Source organism: Schistosoma mansoni, assembly GCF_000237925.1.
Source record: "Schistosoma mansoni, WGS project CABG00000000 data, supercontig 0274, strain Puerto Rico, whole genome shotgun sequence".
Classification (NCBI taxonomy): Eukaryota; Metazoa; Platyhelminthes; class Trematoda; order Strigeidida; family Schistosomatidae; genus Schistosoma; species Schistosoma mansoni.
The window spans coordinates 42,742-64,780 of NW_017386136.1; the positions used below are offsets into that span (position 1 = coordinate 42,742).

Below are 22,039 nucleotides of genomic sequence, written 5' to 3' on the forward strand. Positions count from 1 at the left end.
TCGAGATGTTTTTATACAAGACTTAGAAGGTTCAATACATATACCCAAATATATGTATGTCTTTGTTAAGAATAGATCGGATTATCTAGTTTCTCTAATTACTTCACGTTACTTCTTTCCTTAAAGGATAACTGTAGGAAGATTTTCCTTATTCATAAACCTATAATAACCTTTGCTGTTACCTGATTGCTTGTTATCGCTCTTAACTTGTTTTGTTGTGTGTCAAGGTTATTGGTTGTGATTAAGCGAAACAAAGTTGTTTATTTTCAATTTTCGACTTCTGTTAGGAACATAAGGCTATCTTAAAAGATCACTGATCTCTACCTTTATTAACGTATAAAGATTAATAACTCTGAAGTGTTGTTGTGTCAGATTTCCAGTGTAATCAAGTTCTGTAAATAGAATTTACTGTGGTTCAACATGAAACCTCAGAATACACGATCATTTAACCACGTGGAAATCACTATATCAATATAACTCAGTCAGTCAGCAACAACGTAGGACCAGGCACATTTATGCATCGGTCCAAGTTGCCATACCTCATTAGCACAATAAAATGAACACCAAATTCATAGAAGTAGTTAATTTAGTGGTGTTAATATATAAAAGATAGGTTGTATATAAGGATATAGTATAGGAAGGAAGACAGATATCAAGTAATTTTAATCTCAAGGTTTAAGGGAAGATAAAGAGTGTATACACCTACACCATTGTGATCGGTTCTGAGCCATGTCACACAGAGTCTCCAACCATTGGTTACGACGATCATGCGGACCCCAACCAAGTAGTCTGCATGTACCAACATGGCTCAGACTAGATGTTAGTGACTTCAAGCACTGATGCCACGTTTTGGTTTGGCCGCCCCTAACTCTCTTCCAACCATCGCCAATACTAGTCAGCATAGCGCGTCGTGGTAATCGGTGTTCAGGCATACGTAACAAGTGGCCCAACCATCTCAGTCGATTAACATTCATGACCTCATCAACTGATTTACCATCATTCCCTAATACCCTGCGTCTAACCTCACTATTACTTACCCGGTGATCCCAGCAGATGCGAGCAATATTTCTAAGGCATACAAGTGTTTGAGAAGCATTCCTCAAACAAGGATGCACAGGAGTCATGTCGTTAACAACGTGTGAAAATTTAAACTCACAGCCGTAAAGTAGAACAAAGCGAACTGCCACACAGTATATTCTCTTCCTAATTGATAGACGGATATCTCGTCTTCGCCATAGGTGACGTAAGTTGGTGAAAGTCAAACGAACTTTCTGAATCACTGCACACACATCGTCAGGCCCCACCAACCCATCAGGGCTGATCAGACTTCCAAGATAAGTGAAGTTGTCGACGCGTTCGACTACTTCACTCACTATCTTTAGTTCAGGTGTTGACACAGACCAGTCCTGGAGCAACAATTTCCATTTAGGGGGGGGGAGACACGCATCCCAGACATCCTGGCATTGTTGCTCAGTGATACCAAAAAACCGCATTTTATCAACGCGTTCACCAAAAAGGATTATGTCATCTGCGTATTCTAAGTCGATAAGTAGACCTCCTAGTAGGAGATCAGTTCCTGAAAATTCAGACGACGAGAACATTATCCCCAGCAGTAGGTCTATGGTGAAATTGAACAAAAGTGGACAGCCTGACTCAACTGGTAGTATTCGAGTAAAGAACCTTCACAAGGTTTATGTAATTCTATATAACCAATATCCAAGAAATGCATAACGATGGTCGAAAAAAAGGTAAAATGGACCGGCTGCACAAACATGAGTACATTCACAGAAATTACTTACTTCGACAACGAGAAATAGCATTTTCATGTAGATACGCAACTTCAACACTATTTCCTTCACTATTTACATTATAATTAGCCTCATTCACAGAATTATGAATCTCTCTGAAATTGGCATGATTATCAACATATGATAATTTTGCTCTTTGATCCCCATTAAAACTTTGTGTTCGATTTCTTGAATTCCGAGGTGTCATTGGAATTGACAAAATTTGACTTTTATCATTTATTGATTTTGATTGACCATTTTCTATACAACGTTCACGAACCGATGGAAGCGAGGTAATTGTTGTATAGCCACTAATACTACCACTACCACTGTTATTACTACCACTAATCGATGGAACACGTGACAATAACGTAGGTATATGATTATTTGGTAGGTATTTATCTACATTAACAATATGATTATGACTAGTAATACCAAAGTCGATACCGTTAACAGTAGTTGAACTAACTAGAGGAGTTATAGAACTATTAGACGTGATATACGAATCATAACTTCGTGATAAATTCTTGTATGATGATGATGATGTTGAAACAGCTTGTTTAGATCTGCAAATAGCTGTTATTGCATTCGCTGAAAGCTGTGTCGTATGATTCAAGCAACAAATAGGCATAAGATTTGATTCTACGGAAGATGATTGATCTGTTATAGATGATGTCATATGTGTAGGATTACCATCTAGTTGATGACGAACAGTTGATGGTGAACAATAATCACTTGTAATGGAATCGTGAGATTTTGTTAAATTCCCACTGATTACTTCATTCGGTAGTTGGTGTGATTTTTTACGTTTGTTTTGGTTAGATGGTGATTGATATGATGGGTAGGCGATACGGTAGATAGGAAGAGATGATTTAGTGATAGTAATAGATGTAGTAGTGGGAATAGTATCATCACAATTTTCCTTTGGAACGTTCCTATATGATATGTAAGGTAGAAACAATAATAACAATGAGAAAACGGTAGCTATAACTTGACTGAAAAAAAATTAGAATATAACTAGAGTGTATTGATTCAACGAAACCAAAAGAACACAAATTAGAATGACTAAAAAATTCAGAATGGGGACATGTGAATGATAGTTTAGATTGAAAAAGTTTAGATATTATGATAAACAAGTGAGCTTTCAATGAAATAAAACATAAACTGTACATTTATGCTTTGTCCACTCTCTCCATTCTTGTTTAACTTTGTCGTTGACATGCTTTTAGAAATAACACTTTCATCATCTCAATCCCCAGGAGTTGAGCTTTTACCGGGAGGCTCACTTGTTGACTTAGAATATGCCGACGACACAGTTTTATTTGATGAAGACGCTGACAAAATGCAGAGTCTTCTGAACACTATAAGCAACTACGCAGGCATGTTCGGGATGCGATTCTCTCCCTCGAAGTGCAAAATGTTACTTCAGGATTGGATTGCATGGACACCTGAACTAATGATAGGGAGTGAAGTAGTTGAGCGTGTTGACCGTTCCACTTATCTTGGGAGTCTCATCAGCCCTTGTGGTCTGGTGTGTGACGAAATCTCAACACGGATACAGAAGGCTCGTCTAGCTTTCGCCAACTTGCATCATTTACGGCGTAGGCGAGATATCCGTCTAGCAACAAAAGGACGAGTTTACTGTGCAACAGTTCGTTCCGTCCTACTTTATGTCAGTGAAACATGGTCAGTAAGAGTAGAGGATATTCGTAGGCTATTAGTATTCGACCATAGGTGTCTTCGAAGCATTGCTCGTATATCCTGGGACCACCGAGTAAGTAATGCAGTTGTTAGGAAACGGATACTAGGTAATGATGGTCAATCGATTGATGAAGTAGTGAAACTTCATCAGTTCAGATGGCTGGGACACGTGTTACGTATGCCCAACCACCGACTGCCCCGACGTGCAATGCTTTATGGTGTAGGAGTAGGTTGGAAGGAAGCTAGGGGCGGCCAGTCCAAAACGCGGCACAAATCCATGAAGTCACTGACAAGTGGACTGAGCCATGTTGGTAGGTGTAGACTACCTGGTTGGGATTCGCGAGATGGTAGCAATCGATGGTTAGATACGTTGAATGACATGGCTCAAGATCGTTTGCAATGGCGAACGTGCATCCACTCTTTGTGTTCTGCCAAATTCTAATCTTATGAATTCTTCATATCCCTTTCTTTTTTCTCCTTCCAAATTTATTTCACTGTATTATTTATTTATTTAAACACATAAATATTGGTTCAAGGAAGCACCAGATAAATATGCGCCTCACAAATCTCATTCGATTTGTGTGAGGGCTGTGATACTGCCCAGGTGCCCAGACTGAAGCAGATGATTTCCTTAGGGGGCCACACACCGAGCCTTTGACCTAAAGGTCTGATCCACAAGGTAGTGGAGCATCGTGAGGAGATTCAGTCCTATGGTAGTCGGTGACCAACGATTGATTTATACGCTATTTGTCCCCTCAGGATACTGGAGCCCATGTGCACCATTGGTTCGGAATCAAGTTTTTCCAACTCCCCTAGGTGGATCCTCCACACCCACCAACCCGGTTAAAGCGCCGGACATTCGCTTTTCGTCCTCTCACTTTTGTGAACAACACCCCCGCCACGAGAAGGCAGTGAGTAGGACTTGCCTGGCAGAGGCTATATATTCGCGTGGCCATATGAGAGCATTTCGAGAGGGAGAGCAGACTCTCCCCACTCTCGGCCGTACCAGGGCCATTTCTATTGTAATGCCACTCTATCTATACATATAGAATAAATTATATAACCTATTTTCAATCAACTGTGTTAAATGCATCACTATACACAAATAAAAATATATCCCTTACATGACATACATTAATTTACAAATAATTCAGCTCTAATACATGTCATATAAGGTAAGTAGTTTAATAATCAAAAATTACTTTCAGAATAAATTTTAAAATGACGTACGTTTGCTGATTATCAGATTGACGATCATCTCTTGGTAGGTTTTCGAAAAATGTCGAAATAGGTACATCATTTGAGTGTTTAAAAGAAACAACCTACAAACAAATTAAGCATACAGTAAGAAACATGATATTGGAGTCAGAGAGAAAAACAAAAAGTTCAAACACCGATTTATTAAGTAGAGTTAAGTATTCAACTTTCAACTAAAGGAAGAAGTTAGAGATTCGAACTCAAATCACTACTTACTTTATTTTACACAGTCATATAATGTCAATAAGACTTAAACAAGAAAAGATGTGAAACTTAGTTAAAATCCTACCTGTAGGGAATAATTAATATTCCCACACTACATCAATATGCTTATAAATTCACTTATAAATTCATTTAGTATTGTCTGTTTGAATCTTCCCATTGATGTTTAGGACTGCAACTGGTCAGTCTCTAATTGGCATATGTGCATACTGTGCGTATTGCCTCGACTGAACATTGCCAGAATGAACATCAACTTTGAGATGCAGGTACATTCAGCTGACGAGTCTCAAATAGGACGAAACGCGTGTCCTGGATTCCACGGCTAGCCACTATCCATCTTTGCTTACAATATGTCACTTATAGTTTCTATTTTACATACTACATTTCATTTAACAATTTTCGAAAAACGAGTAAGTAACTCCTTAAATTATCTGAAGCTCATTAAATTTATATAATAGGAAATATAAATTCTAAGTGGAATACAATGTATATTGTGGTCAAGTCAACACAAATAATTTAACATTAAAAGATATACTACTAATAGTAGACAAAATAGGTATACATAAAAAAGGTGACTTACTTTAACACGTGGGAACGGTTTACCCATTTCAATATATTTCAATTCTTGTGCTGATTTAAAATAGCTATTGTAGATTAACAAAGATTATTGATTTGTTTTCTCAATGAAAAGTAAACCTACCTGCAATTGATCCAATGAGGTGCAACATATTCTTCTGGATTTATAAAAGATTCCGATAAAATCTAGAAAGAAAGATAAGAACAAGAAAAAAATGGTCGATAAAATTAGGTATCATAATACATTAATCCATAGAAGAATAAACTATGTTTTGAAATAAGTTCAAGGATCCAGAGTCAAGGTAAATATTTGCATTCAAAAAAAAGCGTTTGTTTATAAAATGGTACACAACTCCTGCTTCGGTTTGGGCACCCGGATAGTATTGCAGCCCTCATACAAATCGATGATAACTACTACTCGCTTTATTGTTAATGAGTGGCGCACATGTATCTGGTGCCCCCTTGTACCAATGTACCAATAAAATAAATAGTAACGACTAAATAATAAATGTATTTGATAAACTTCAATGCGTGAGGTATCTTAAGTGACTACATGTTTTAAGGTACTATAAACGAAGAAATACTTCTCAAAATAGTTACCTAAGTTTTATTTAAAATAATATACGATAAATTAATCAACAGTCAAACTTAATAATGACAGGGAACTATATTGTGAATGAATATTCTCACTTGGAGGTAATGCTACTTTGCTAACCACTAAGATTTGAAAGTCCCTGGTTCAATATTGTGTGAGATCAGGTGTTTATAATACTGATGAGAATGTTTGAATTGAAACAAAGGAATTATGTGATGCTCTCTGATTGAAAAATGCTTTTTACATCTAATATTAGTCCGTGGAGAAAAACATTCTGTCAAAATATTTATGTATTTAGCATATTGAACATTGGGAATAATGGTGAAAACCAAGACTTATGTTCTGGAGGGGACAATCTGCCCAAGCTGCACATGTGAAAATAGAGACTCAGTCAGTCAGCTACAACGTAGGACCATGCATATTTATGCATCGGTCCAAGTTGCCATACCTCGTTAGCACAACAAGATGAACACCAAAATCATAGAAGTAGTTAATTTAGTGGTGGTAATATATAAAAGATAGGTTGTATATAAGGATATAGTATAGGAAGGAAGAAAGTTATGAAGCAATTTTAATCTTAAGGTTTAAGGGAAGATAAAGAGTGTATACACCTACGCGATTGTGATCGATTCTGAGCCATGTCACCTAGAGTCTCCAACCATTGGTTACGATAGTCACGCGGACCCCAACCAAGTAGTCTGCATCTACCAACACGGTTCAGACTAGAAGTTAGTGACTTCAAGCACTGATGCCACGTTTCGGTTTAGCCGCCACTTAACTTTCTTCTGTCTGGCTCCAACACTGGTCAGCACGGAGCGACGTGGTAGTCGGTGGTTGAGTATGCGTAATACTTGGCCCAACTACCTCAGTCGATGAAGATTCATCACCTCATCAACCGATTTACCATCATCATTCCCTAATACCCTGTGTCTAACCTCACTATTACTTAGCCGGTGATCCCGGGAGATGCAAGCAATATTTCTAAAGCATCTGTGGTCAAATACTAGTAGCTTACGAGTATCTTCTACTCTTAACGGCCATGTTTCACAGCCGTAAAGTACAACAGAGCAAACTGCTGCGAAGTATACCCATCCCTTGATAGAGACTGATCAATGATAGCCCTTAATATGAAAGATAGGAAACTATAAACACTTATGAGTTCATATACATATTTTATCTAGTATAAACTTATGATAAACATACTTTAAACAATGGAACTGCATGAAGAGGTTGTTCTGCTAGACAGATTAAATCTACTCCAACACCTATACTCAAGAAATAAAGATGTAATAACAATAATATAAGTGGAAATAACGAAATAACAAAAACGGGCAAAATTAAATTATTTCACAACACAAAATTGAGTATCGTAAAACAAAGCAAATCTTCAGTCATATAGACTTCAAGAGATATTTCCTGGAGTTCTAGTGGGAAGCAGTGACTAGTGGAGTTCAACCAAGTCTGTTGTAGAGATATCAACTCAATGAAGACAATTAGTGAACGGTTGCTCAGATTTCGTGGATTGGTTGAAGTTAGACATTAACACCGTTGGATGCCGGCCAGCTCAGTGGTCTATCGGTTAAGTGCTCTGGCGCGAGACTGGTAAGTCCTGGGTTCGAATCTCGCGAGGCGGGATCGTGGGTGCGCACTGCTGAGGAGTCCCATAATAGGACGAAACGGCCGTCCAGTACTTCCAGGTTTTCGATGGTGGTCTAGCTTCTATTGACTCATAATTTCAACTATGAACATATAGAATTAGTTGGGGAATTTCATGATTTCTTATACTTTTTAAGGGTTCGGCATTATCAACAATTTGAATTTCAGTGTTATCGGTAAGTCTATTACGAGGATGATTTTTGTGGGAAAAGTGGGAGATGAGACTATAATTTATGGACGAATCAATCAGATTTAAGATGACAAGTCTTGGATTTTGGCGCCAACCTATTAATGCCACGTCTTGGTTTAGCTATCCCTAGTTTTTTCAGCTTACTTATATACCAAACAGAATTAAGTATTGAGAATACTCGTCGGTGGCCTATGCTTCACGAAGGGTGGCAAGCGCACATAAATAAGTATCAGCGGTTGAGAGATATATGTAGGACGTACACTAACACATATTAAACTGATGTGAACCTGAACAACAGTAACGGATTTATTTTTAGAGAGAAGGCTAACAATCAAACCAGTTGGAAAATCAAACAACACTAATTCAACCTAGGTGCTAATCAAGGTCAAGTTAAAATTCTGGTAGGCAAGAGGACTAACTACAGAGGATGAGGAAAATATTTTCTACAAAAAAATTGTAATGATGGCTAAAATAATCGATCACTATAATCACCACATTAAACTGAATATAATTTTACTTGGTAATAACTAATGAAGCGGCCCGGATAGCTCAGTGGTAACGCCTCTGACTATGAAGCTGGGTGACACGGGATCAACACTAGTTCCCTCAAGACTACAGGTACACCTTGCTGACGAGTGCACAAATCCATGAAGTCACTGACAAGTGGACTGAGCCATGTTGGTAGGTGTAGACTACCTGGTTGGGATCCGCGAGATGATAGCAATCGATGGTTAGAGACCTTGAATGACATGACTCAAAATCGTTTGCAATAGCGAAGGTGCATCCACTCTTTGTGTTCTGCCAAATTCTAATCTTCTGAATTCTTCATGTCCCCATCTTTTTTTCTCTTTCCAAATTTATTTCATTGGATTATACTCCTTCAATAACATCTTCAAACCCTAATCTTTCACATTACTGCTTATACTCGTACTACTTCTACCACTATGGGATTTGAATCGACAACTGCATCTCAGTGTTAATGTGGTATAGCAACTCGAACTGATGTACGTACGTACGAAGTTCTACGTTGTGACTGACTGCTGACGAGTGCCAAGTAATAACTAATGAAAATAATACATTGCATTAATTTCATTATTTAAAAAAAGGATAATTTATTTGCCATTTTAATATTGTACTCACCTAAATCAAGAACTCGTTTTTTAGTTAATAATAAAAGATTTTCATTGACATGATAAACACCAGAACCTGGTGTAATTACAAACAGGAGTTTACCAGTACGGTCAAAATTTCGATCAATATTATATCCTGAATAAACTATATATAACAAAAAAAAGAGATAATATTTTAAGTGATTTATATGGTAAAAAGAAAAAGGAGGTAAACTGTTGTTGAAAGCGAAAAACTTAATGGAATATTGTTTCATTCACAATGAATGAAACAATATTCCATCAACAACTGAATCTCTGTGCTAATGTGGTATGGCAACTCGAACTGATGTACGTAGGAAGTTCTACGTTGTGATTGACTGACTAACCGATTGTTTCATTCAATAAATGAATTTGAATTGAGAAACATATTTTCCAAGTTTCCTTACTAATCATTAGGAAATATAATATACAACCACCTCGATAAAGAAATTTTGTGGGAGGTCTATGCTATTCCTCAAGAATTAACAGGCGTACGTAAGCAAACAGAAAACCAGAGAAGTATTTCAAAAAAAGAGTTGAGTAGATGGCATTGTTAAAGAAATCAGTAATAGAGAACGAAGTAAATATTATTAGTACACAAATCTTATTGGATAAAAGATGGTTAACGTCATCTAGAAGTCAAGTAAACAACAATATAGTATGGTTGGGAGAACTGAGATAAATTTAACTGACTAATTCGAAAATAATTTTAACACATTTAGCATAATAAGAGAAACATTCAACGCTCAGTAGATCTAAGATCAAAAACTGCATGAATTGGTTTTACAACTTGATTTAATCACTCGGATGATTTCATCGAAATATTTTAATGTATGGGAGATGAGAGTAATGATTGGTTGTCTGCTTAATCAGACATGTAAATAGTCTGACAGGTATTAGATGAGTTGTGTATTGTTGTTGTCGCTTTTCGGTGTGAAAATATATTTACATCCTAGCCAGTCCAGTCACGTGTTCTTGATCTGAGTTGTGTTGATATCCTGTAGAATAGACACTGGGAGGGTATCTAATGTCGATACTCGTCTAAGGCAAATTAGCGTCCAATTCGTGTAGACGGGGAAAACCAAGCGTTATAACATAATCACACTTGAACCGATATCGCACATACCAGTATATGTATTGCAGAATAGGATTTATTCGTTAGTGCTGTTTCTTTTTTACATATTCTCACCCACTCACCCTACATTAATGAAAACTATCGTCCAATGAAATAATTATTTTTTTAACATAAAGGCATTGGTTATGATTGTTTTAAAAGGGGTATGAAAAGGGAGCGATTCTGAGTTTCAATGCTACATAATTACAAATAATAATGATATGAATGGCACCGACGATTTATTCTTGAAAGTGGTCACAGACAAAGAAAATATGTTCTTGTCTATGTTGTTTCTAGTAGCGTTTCCGTCGGTTGAAGAGTTAAAAGATGCTGGTGAAGAATTTGAAAAGGCAACTCTAAGTCATTTTGCTGTTCGTGATTCTCATTTTCATAAGAAACAGAAACCGTACATGAAACTTATATGTTGGCGAAACGCTCGCACAAATACAAGAAATGTAAACCTTATTCGAAGGAGGATGTATATTGCATTACTTTATTAGATTGCTTCTTAAAGGGTTCCAATGAATTATCAATGTCCAGTTCATATATAATGCAAATTTCTCGAAAGATACTGGACAGTTGTTCGTGTCCACTATTAATCATTCAGTAATATTGGACGTTTAGCGTTTACTAGATATATCATTTACATTATCTTACCAACGTGACTTATCCATGTTTCTAAAACATTACTCATTATTTTTCCATGTTAAAGTATACTGTGGTGGAAGTTAGTCAATAGATTGTCAGTAGTGTAGATACGTAGAAACAGTACAATATTCAACAATATATGTGATTTACCTGGCTTCGTAAGGTTCAATTCTTCATATATGCTATCATACGTCACACAGAAAGTTTTATTTACTTTAATGTAGCATACATTCTAGGGTGTCAGTGCAAGAATTAACAATGTCAATTTGATATGGCAAGGATTGAAAATCATACCACGAAAATGTACGTCTTGTTTTAATAAATTATGTTAAACTACTTATTAGTAGATCGAGAAGTTACTTAAAATAACTAGAAAAATGAAGTACTTATAGAATAAACAGACACAGGGCAATGTATTTGTTTGATACGGTTTTTTGGCTTAAGTATACTTCGAATGAATTTCTACCTAATTAGAACACAGTATTTAGCCATAATAAAACTTATAGTGCAAAATCACAATAGATCTAAGATTTGAACGTGATTAATGAAGTTTTACAGGTTGGAAACTGTTTCATTCTCTGTAGGACTAAAAGATGTCCAATATAAAAACTCACTTTCAAGGCTATAGAACATTCTTTCTTGAGATCTTTTACATGGCCTTCAGATCAATCACATCAGAAATTGTTAGTCTTTCTTGTAACTAACTTTTCACAACGCATTTTATCCAATGTTTGGTTGAATAACAAACATGTTTATCTTCATTTAGTATTGTTTGTTTGAATCTTCCCATCGATATGCTAGGACTGCAACTGGTCAGTCTCTAATTGGCATATGTGCATACTGTGCGTATTGCCTCAATATAGCCTTAATTCACAAGCATGGTAAGCAAAGATGGTTTGAGGCGAGGGTACTGGGTTCGAGTCCCAGAGTGAACATCGACTCTGAGATGCAGGTACATCCAGCTGACGAGTCCCAAATACGACGAAACGCGCGTCCTGGATTCCACTGCTAGCCACTATCCATCTTTGCTTAAACATGTTAATCAATTTCAAACATCTTGAGAAATGGATAATGGAAAATTTCGCTGAGCTTTACACAAGGTACAAGCTAGCAATCATCACGTTTCGGATTTCGCGCAAAAAACCAATTGTAGCTTTGTTGAATTTGATTATTTCAGCACAACAGTATATTCAAGCCGACTGATTATTTATGCTAACTACATATAAACACAAAGTCAATCACACAAGGACACGCAATTATCCTGATCGCTACAAACCTTAATGAGTTTAGATTTGGTTCTTAAGTTTCATAAATTCCCCCTGCTATAACTATGTACTTAAACCATGTAGTCAATTTCAATGATTGCACTTCACTATATTCATATGCTGACAAACATAAAAATCGATTTTAGACATATAGTTTAATAAAGGTATGTAAATATGGTTGTTGAGTTTTGAAAATGAAGAATCCTTTGAGTAGTCTATGAAGGAAAACAGGAACGATAATGTGTAATGGTCATAGAGAACTCCATGGTCAGTTATTAATCCCATAAATTCACACCCCATTGCATCTACGGTAAAATTAGACTATACTGACGTCATCAGGTCAACCAATAGGAATTAAGATGACACTTAATAGACTTTTGCGCGGCATTGAAAGCGTAACGAAAGATAGCTTGTATGATATTAGGAACTAAGTGAAATTTGACAATATTTGGTTATGAAGATGTTTGAAATTGATAAAAAATATTTTGTATGCAACCAAACAATGAATATAACATGGTACTTAATCCACATTACAAAAACTACCTTCTGATACAGATTGTGTTACAATATTTGTTGTGATTCAATGCAATGTTAAGGGTGTTTGTATGGTTCGGTAAAATTATCCTACACTGATTCCTAACTCTTAATCTCATCCTTAACTTTCCTAAGCATATAGACAAAAGGCTGTCAATAGTTCATTGTTACTAAAGCTGATGTCAGTTCGTCATGAAAACTTTATGGTGTGATAACGCTAAGTGATAATACAACTCAACTATTTCCTTTTACTATAACGAATAATTCAACATATAGGGGTCAATTATTTATATCAAAACTACTATTCCACTGTAATGTTATTGGCTTTCATTGTTAATTATTTTATAATTAAGCAGTGATTGCTTATAGGCAAATAGGCTACTTAAGAACAGTATTGCATACTTTATTTTTTTTATATTTTTATTTAAACACATATATATTGGTACAAGGGGACACCAGATATATATGCACCACACAAATCTCATTTGATTTGTGTGAGGGCTGTGATACTGCCCCAGTGCCCAGACCGAAGCAGGTGGTTTTATGAGGGGGCCACACCCCGAGCCTTTGAACTAAAGATCTGATCCACAAGGCAGTGGAGTATCGTGTTAGTGTTAGTAGCCAGCCCTAAATAGTACCATTAACCCTTATACATAAAAATATATGAATATACGCTCAATTAACAAGAGAATACCAATTCCCACTAAAGATAGATATGTATAATATTAAGAACAGGAAACTTACGATTGATAGCCATATTCAATACTTCCAAGAGATTAGCATCCATAGCTGTACAAATATTTAACTTTGTTTTATTTGAATTCTTATTAATTAATGGATAAGTATTACGTAAATAAGAGTAAATATTATTTTCAAATTGAAGTACTTCATATTGCATTCGACCAAGTTCTCGTTTCCAATCATCTGTTGTAAAACGTTCATTTTGTATAATCACTCTTGATAATAAAACAATAAACAAAATATAGATAGTGATGTGTTTTAACACGAATAAAGTATACGCAATCAATGAAATATAGAAATTGTTGAACTTCCGAACCAACTTATGCATTTCTTTAAGTAACGTGATATTCAAGCATAGAAAGGTGATCTGGATCTGCGAATCGATTGATAGGATAGTGAATGCTCATTAAATGTGGTGATTGGGATATATATATATTGTGTATGTTTAAAACAGAAAATTGATGGTATTTATAACATTTTAGATGACCTTGGGCTTCTGGATGGTTCTGGGATCCTGCTAACAGGATAGGTAATCGTTCAATCAGAAATGTGACGTATGACTCTTCACTCTCTAGATGTTTCTGAGAAACTTGTAATCGATGGTGACTGGATAAAAATTTTCCCAGTGTTTACAGGACCACATTTGGGCTTTTTTGGAAGAATACTCTAGATCTGCCCAACAATTATGACTAGCGTGATAACAGATTTTAATCCTACAGCACCAAAGTAGGTTTCGACAATACATAAGGTTAAAAGCGTACAAATGGATCTATGGTCGGTTTATAAACGGGATTAATTATTGGCATTTCAAAATAAACAGTCGTTATGAATACTAAGAATTTCAACAAATTTTCTACTTGACATCATATATCCACGATACTTTCATCATACAGGATTGTTAATTTAGTTCATTAAACATGCCTAAGAGAGTAAAATTCCTGTTGATCATAACCACAGAGGAACGTTTTAGTGTGACACCATAGCAATTTCAGAAATACCACTGTGATATTTACTACTTCAAAACTACAGAACTGTTATATCTTGTGGCCGAGTGGATGCCTTGTTAATGTATGACGTGATAAGAGCGTTAATCAGAGAGCAGCGAATTATCGATTGGAACAGTGACACACGAAACCGTACGAGCAGTCTAGAGTGCTAATCGGTCCTGCAATCTGCCTAGCCCAGCCAGTTAAGTCCAAAACACCAATAACAGCCTCTATGGTATCAATCAAGGACTACAATAACTTCATTTCAATTTTTATTGAAAGATTATATAACCAAAGTCTTCAGTGCATACATAAACCACGTGTTATCGTAGACTATGACCAACTCAATCGATGAAACTCTCATATTATTTTAGGCTGAGTTAGTTAAATGAGCGCGTCATTTTTATATTGATAGGATTTACAGCATGTTCCTGTTGAGTTACTACATTACAAAACTAAGTCAATAAATCAGGTCTGTGTTACATAATATTAACTTAGCAGAACTAGCTTACACGTGATCTGCAGCTTTTTTTTTCTCAAATTTACTTGTCTACATAACTAACTTACCAACTACACATTTGTGTATTTGGGTTTGTGCTAAACTATTTGTGTGAGGCCTAGTGGTACTATTTGGTTGGCTAAATGGAAGTTTATCGGTCAATTATACTCAACGTAGAATTCAACACATGTGGATCGGTTTAATTTGCCATACTACATTAACAAAATGAGATAAAGTAGTAGCAGAAGTAATAATAGCGTGAATAGTATCAGTGGTAATACTGGTAGAAAGGAATACGAGTAGGAAAAGAAAATAAAACGATAGGAAGTGACTTCACGACTCAAGTCCTAAAGAAAGAAAAAAACGAATGCAATTCTACACTACTGTGAACGATTTCCAGCCAAAATCGAAGTAACAGCAGTGAGATTCAAAACTAAGTGTTAAAACTTAATGAAACCATCAACCATTAACAAAATTGAATGGTGAATAACAATTCATTAAAAAAAAGTCATAAAAATGACCGTTATTTTGAAATAATGTTTTGTTTTTATTCTACTAATTATCATATTGGCTTTGTGAATGATTCATTTATCTATCCAGTCAGTCAACTACAACGTAAAACCAGGTACATATATTTATTATTTATTTAAACACATAAATATTGGTACAAAATGGGCACCAGATATATATGCACCACACTAATCTCATTTGATTTGTATGAGGGCTGTGATACTGCCCAGGTGCCCAAACTGAAGCAGGTGGTTTTCTCACAGGGCCACACCCCAAGCCTTTGACCTACAGATCTGATCCACAAGGCAGTGGAGCATAGTGAGGAGATGCAGTCCCATTGTAGCCGGTGACCAGCGATTGGTTCATACTCCATCTATTCCCTCAGGATACTGGAGCCCATGTGTATCATTGCTTTGGAATGAGGGTTTTCCAACTCCCCTAGGTAGACCCTCCGTGTCCACCAACCCGGTTAAGGCGTCGGACATTCGCTTTTCGTCCTCTCACTTTCGTAAACAACAGCAATGCCACAAGAAGGCAGTGAGTAGGACTTCTCTGGCAGAGGCTTTATACGCGTGGCCATGTGAGAGCATTTCGAGAGGGAGAGCGGACTTTCCCCACTCTCAGCCGTACTAGGGCATTTGGGGGCAAGTTGCCATACCTCATAATTTATCTATTATTATGATTAAAACAGATACACTAGTTCCTCATGTCATAAAAAAATAATGATGCATTATACATATAAGAATATAAAATTACAAATTATTTAACAATAATCATAACAAACACATAAGAATCAAACTAATGCACTACCTGTAAAAATCTTCATAATATCTACTTAAGGCATCTTGTTTAAAAGACTGAGAGTATTCAGAAGGTACATCTAGAAAAAATAAAATACTTAAGAACTATGGATAACTAGTGGAATGCATCATATATAGAAATCAATTAGTATCACAATCTTGAAAAACCGACTTCAATGGCCTGGATATGTTTTACGGATATAGCCCAGCGGCTTTCACATCATGCAGTAGGTGTCGAAGATGGGACTGGGCGGGAAAAGTGTGAAGAAGTGGTCACTTTATTACATAGCGCCGTATTATTAAAGTAGCTGGTAGCTGTAAATAGACCACGACTATCTGGTCGGGGTTCTGGAGATGATGAAACTCAATGGCTTTCGACGCTAACAGAAATGGCTCATAATAGAGGCCAACAGCGATTCTGATGTAGTTTTCCCCATATTCTTTATATAAATGAGATTAGATCCCTCAACCGAGTCTTTCTTGATTGCATTTTAAATAAATCACACCTTTTATCAGAAATTATTCTTGTTCAATTGTTTTATTGTTACTTTTTCCCTTCCATTTCTTTACAACTTTACCTCCGTATGTGCGTGGTATATTCTACTTTTTGTGCCTGACTTGGCCAGATTTTACAGGTATTCATTAAAAACATTTATTTGAATTTTCGCCACGAGCAGAGATCAGTTACAGAGAAACTAAAAACTAGTAAACACTAGAAAATGGTGTCTTAATTCATGACGCTTGCAAAAGGTGTATTTAGGTTCCTAGATAGAAACGAACTTGTCGCTCATAGGCTTACATAAAACATCATTAACCACATATTCATTTGTGTTATTCACTCTTTTATAATCACTATTGTCTTTCTGTGCCTGTACTACCGCTTTCTTTCCTTACGTCGAGGAATATACGTCTATGTATTAGGTCTATCTGATGGAAACAGTATCTCGTTTAAACAATTATGTATATAAAGCAAGTTTTGACAGATGACACAATTGAGTACGCGTTATATCAACTGACTAAAAACTACTGGATCACTTCAGACAACCGCAGGAATGATGAAACTCAATATTACAGTACAAGTCAATTGGGAGAATGGATGGCATGTTAGTATGGTAAGGTACTTAAAGTACCATACTATGCATCAAGGAATGAGCATTTCAGACAATATAGGCTAACTGGATAACCACGTTAAGTAAGCCATACCATCGTCTCAAGCTGGTAGCTACGGATGATTTCCTATTGATATCACCATATAGGAATGTACTACATGTATTATCAAAAACAATCAGAAAACATTCACTGAAGAACTTCATATCCAAAGAACCATTACTAAAGGAACTACTTAAAAAAATTCACGAAGATGGATGATTATGATAAGAATGAAGGACTGATAAAATCAAGTTTTTACAAATTCACGATTATGATTTAGTTTGATCTAATTTTATCACATAACTATGAACTAATATCAGAATTAGGGACCACAGAGTTCATAATGATTCAATTTCTACAGCGTTTGATTTGTAATCCAGCTAATCAGCTTAGCAATTATCACTAATTATTAAGTGCTTCAGTCTTAACAAATATTATGAAATTAAAACAAACTGAATATAGTGGAGAATCCCGTAAAAAAAGATTTTATGAAGAGTAAATGAACAAAGATTAGGCTTAATTGCACAGTGAACAAATAATAAACAAAATTAAATGTCAAACCACTGTACAGTAGTCCTTTTACATGATAAAATATAGTTTTCATCAATGATAGTTCTCCAAGGAGGTTATAACTAATGAACAATATTTGCATGATAAGATGGTGGTTGGAGGTGGTCAGCAGGAAACCCTGGAGCCAGGTTTCGTGCTACTTGGCACTCGTCAGCAAAGTGTACCTGTAATCTTGAGGGGACTGGTGCTCCCTGATGGATTCGATCACGTGTCACTCAGCTTCACAGTCAGAGACGTTACCACTGAGCTACTGAGGCCGCGATCGACCTCCTGTAGGACTGAGATGTAATCACAATAGATTGACCACTGAGTGGTGATCAATGTCATGCGTGTCAAGTCCTTCTTAGTGCTGATCGAATGCTATCGATATTTGCATGAGTACAAAAGGGCAACTATAAATTCAACTAATTATAATACGTTGGAAACAACAAATTAAAAGAATACAGTAGAACTTCAGTTAATACTAACCAAAATCTAAAAAAAATTGAGATCCGAATTACACTCAACTTACCATCAATATAGATACGAGTAAAGAACACAACAGTCGTGTCATGATTACAATTATTTTCCTAGAAATTGAATAACATTATTATAACATTATTATAAAATAAAACTAACAGGCCAAAATTTTAAAAAGAGTTTTGACAAGAATTTGAAAGCTTTTTCAAGGTAAAGATCACCATTATTATCGAACCACCACATTTCTTGACTCATTTGTATGAAAATGTGTATGACTGCTGTGGAAGAACGAAAAATAATCTTTTAATTTTATTAATATTTGTAAATAATTATTGACAAACTTTAGTTTTTGAATCTATATATCCACAAGAATATCTTTCACCAAGACGCCATAAATCACCAACCTGTGTTCTACATGAGGGTAAGATTATTCATACATGTACATATGAATAAAAGTAAATACCTTGTTTCATTGCACGTGAGCTTCTTATTTACATGTACAACAGTACCAATCTATGAAGAAAAAGGAATGGATTGCAAAAATGAACTAAATAATTACTAGTTTCTGTGTAATATTGCAGAAGTCTCTTCGACTGAAGTATTGATCTCGAAAGTATAATTCAACTAAATCTAATGAAATAGTCTATTACAAAAAACAGGAACTATGAAAATTAGAAATACTGACTTCTTTATTTATCACATTTACAATCACATTTTTATGTTGTTGCAATTTGAATGTATGTGCAAGACTTTGTTCCACACTGATAACATCTAGGAATAAATAATAAATATAAACGATTGGTCGTAAAAATTGCGGCAATTAGCATTACCACGATTTTGTAGATCATCACTGAGAGTTGTAACCAAGAAAAGAGCATGATGTGCATCTTCAGGATGATAAACTTCAATAACATCTCCAATATTAATATTATGGCCTCCTCTTGAACTAATTATTACATCTGGGCAAACAAAAACCATACTTAATAAAATAAATTATTACACTAACCAGTAACGAAACCTCGTGAATCATTACGAGAATGATAATGTAATTTGAACTTTTGCTTTACCACCATACATAAAGTCTAAAATAAGAATAAAATTTTTTGGCATAAAATACGGATTGGAATAAGGATAAGGTAGCCGGTTACATCTTTATATACTTATGACTTAGATAAATATATAGTGGACTAAAGTTAGAGAAGATAGAAGTTTAAAGGAAAACCGAAGTAGGAATATACAGTGCTGTATTTCTAACTGTAAGTCAGGGTTATTTATTGTATGAGGTGCTCATAGCGTCATCAACATGTCTGTGGAAAAAGTAGCAGACAGAGTACTGTTAAAACACAGATTGAAAGTAGAGTACATAAATCAGTAAGCCATATTTAAAAGCATGGAACAACCAATAAACAGGTACCAGCTTGGGGTATCAGTATGTCACATCGACGAATATATATATATATATTACGTTGCTAAGCCTCACATTACTTCATAAAGATAGAAATTTAACAATACGAGGAGTAAAGGATGCGAAATAATATCAATTCTCATAGACCTAAATATGAAAAATGTGCCTCGAAGGAAAATATGTGACACGACCTGAGATTTAGAGGGACAGAACAGATGTAAGGCCGATAGTGCGCCATATCAACGAACGGTTTTAGTAACAAATTACAGCTGCTAGGAGAACTCTGAACAAGAAGTTTGCACTTACATGGCTTATATCAACAATCAATAACTATCGGCACGCCTTAGTTTAGCTACTTTTACAACCCACTCCAACATTATCTGGAACTGTATGATGAGTTGAGAAGTAATAAGGCATTAGTAACAGATATAAACATTTTTAACTTCGGTTCTACTATATGGAAGAAATTATTTGATCACATGTCATCAACTATTTGCATCCTATGCATAACCACTACTTTTAAAGATTATGTTCTACAATCACAGAAGAAACTGCTATACTCACAGCTTGAGTACTTACTCCTGTCACCCATCGTGGAGCACAGTTCGTCAACCAGCTTGACTAGTAAGCTGGAATCTCACCTGAGTAAAGTGTTACAGGTTATCAAAAGCCGAGAAGGCTTTTTTTTCTTGTGCAGCGATTCTATTTGCCATCAACCAACAAGATTACCAAAATAATTGAAGTCGTCAGTTTAACAGACTATTGAACTCACTGCACTCAGATTAGGCTCTGACCAATAATGAAACAGTATTTCGCGTTTATCAGTGTTAATCAAAGCGTTTAAATGACTTTTCACCTTGTAAGCGTTTGCATCAAACAGAGTTATCCCATCTTCATATGTTAGGTCAATAATTGAATTTATTAGTGAATCAATAGCTGTATATTACGTAATTTATTTGATGTATATGCACGTGCATACCAAATGGCTCAACTAGGAATGAAATCTAAAATTCCTTATTGTCAATATTTAAGCCATCAACCGAATAAATGTATTTGAAAATGTTCTAAATGTCAAAACAAATATTAATTTATCGATTATACATAATATATATATATATACTACGTAGTTCAACTCTAATAAAATCGTGCTTTAGAGTGAACGAGACCCCAACAACGGAGAAAATTATATAGATTTGAAGGGAATACAACTCATCACCCTAATCTTATGACATATTCGTGACAATATTTACTAGAAAACGAAAAGCAGAAAAACAACACACTTGAGTAACGTGCACGCTTGTTACACTGCCTTTTTCAAGGTTAGTATCCAATATGTGATGTAGCTGTGATGGTGTAACATACCAGTGTGATTTATTTGTTCTCTCATATTGGTGCCAGAGTAGTCTGTCAGATATTTTGTGACATCTGATAAGTTTATTCCAATCACTGAGCACTATTTAAAAATGACAGTGGTATATTTCCTCTCCGAGTAAATTATATTGTTTTGATCGTTAATGACGTATCAAGACTACTGTTTATACTCTGATTGAATTTCTTTCAGTTAAAGTATTCGATTAGAGTATCATTTTCGGTTTCTAAAATAGTTTATCGTCGGTACTTTAGAGTACTTTGTTTTTTCTATTGTGTCTGTTAATACTTTACTTACTTTACTTACTTACTTACGCCTGTTACTCCCAATGGAGCATAGGCCGCCGACCAGCTTTCTCCAACCCACTCTGTCCTGGGCCTTCTTTTCTAGTTCTTTCCAGTTCTTGTTCATTCTTCTCATGTCTGTCTCTATTTCTCGGCGTAATGTGTTCTTTGGTCTTCCTCTTCTCCTTCGACCTTCAGGATTCCATGTGAGGGCTTGTCTTGTGACACAATTGGGTGATTTCCTCAAAGTGTGCCCAATCCACTTCCAGCGCTTCTTCCTCATTTCTTCCTCCACTGGAATCTGGTTTGTTGTCTCCCACAGTAACTCGTTGCTGATAGTGTCTGCTCATCGGATCCGAAGTATCTTGCGTAGACAGCTGTTAATAAACACTTGTATCTTCTGGATAATGGCTTTCGTAGTTCTCCACGTCTCTGCCCCATACAGAAGAACTGTCTTGACATTTGTATTGAAAATTCTAACCTTGGTGTTGGTTGACAATTGTTTTGAGCTCCAGATGTTTTTCAGCTGTAGGTATGCTGCTCTTGCTTTGCCGATCCGCGCCCTCACATCTGC

General features: G+C 35.8%; 1 protein-coding gene across 1 annotated transcript; it reads right to left on the minus strand.

Annotated features, from left to right (window-relative positions):
* Positions 1–1,791: 1,791 nt before the first annotated feature.
* On the minus strand, positions 1,792–20,229 carry Smp_066370 (dep domain containing protein, putative; the record flags this gene model as incomplete). The annotated part of the gene is made up of 12 exons (XM_018792458.1): positions 1,792–2,722; positions 4,719–4,810; positions 5,548–5,611; positions 5,668–5,729; positions 7,342–7,403; positions 9,125–9,259; positions 13,438–13,649; positions 16,240–16,309; positions 19,089–19,178; positions 19,241–19,366; positions 19,414–19,489; positions 20,182–20,229. 12 exons carry the CDS (start codon positions 20,227–20,229, stop codon positions 1,792–1,794), a joined length of 1,968 nt encoding a protein of 655 aa, XP_018644290.1.
* Positions 20,230–22,039: the final 1,810 nt, after the last annotated feature.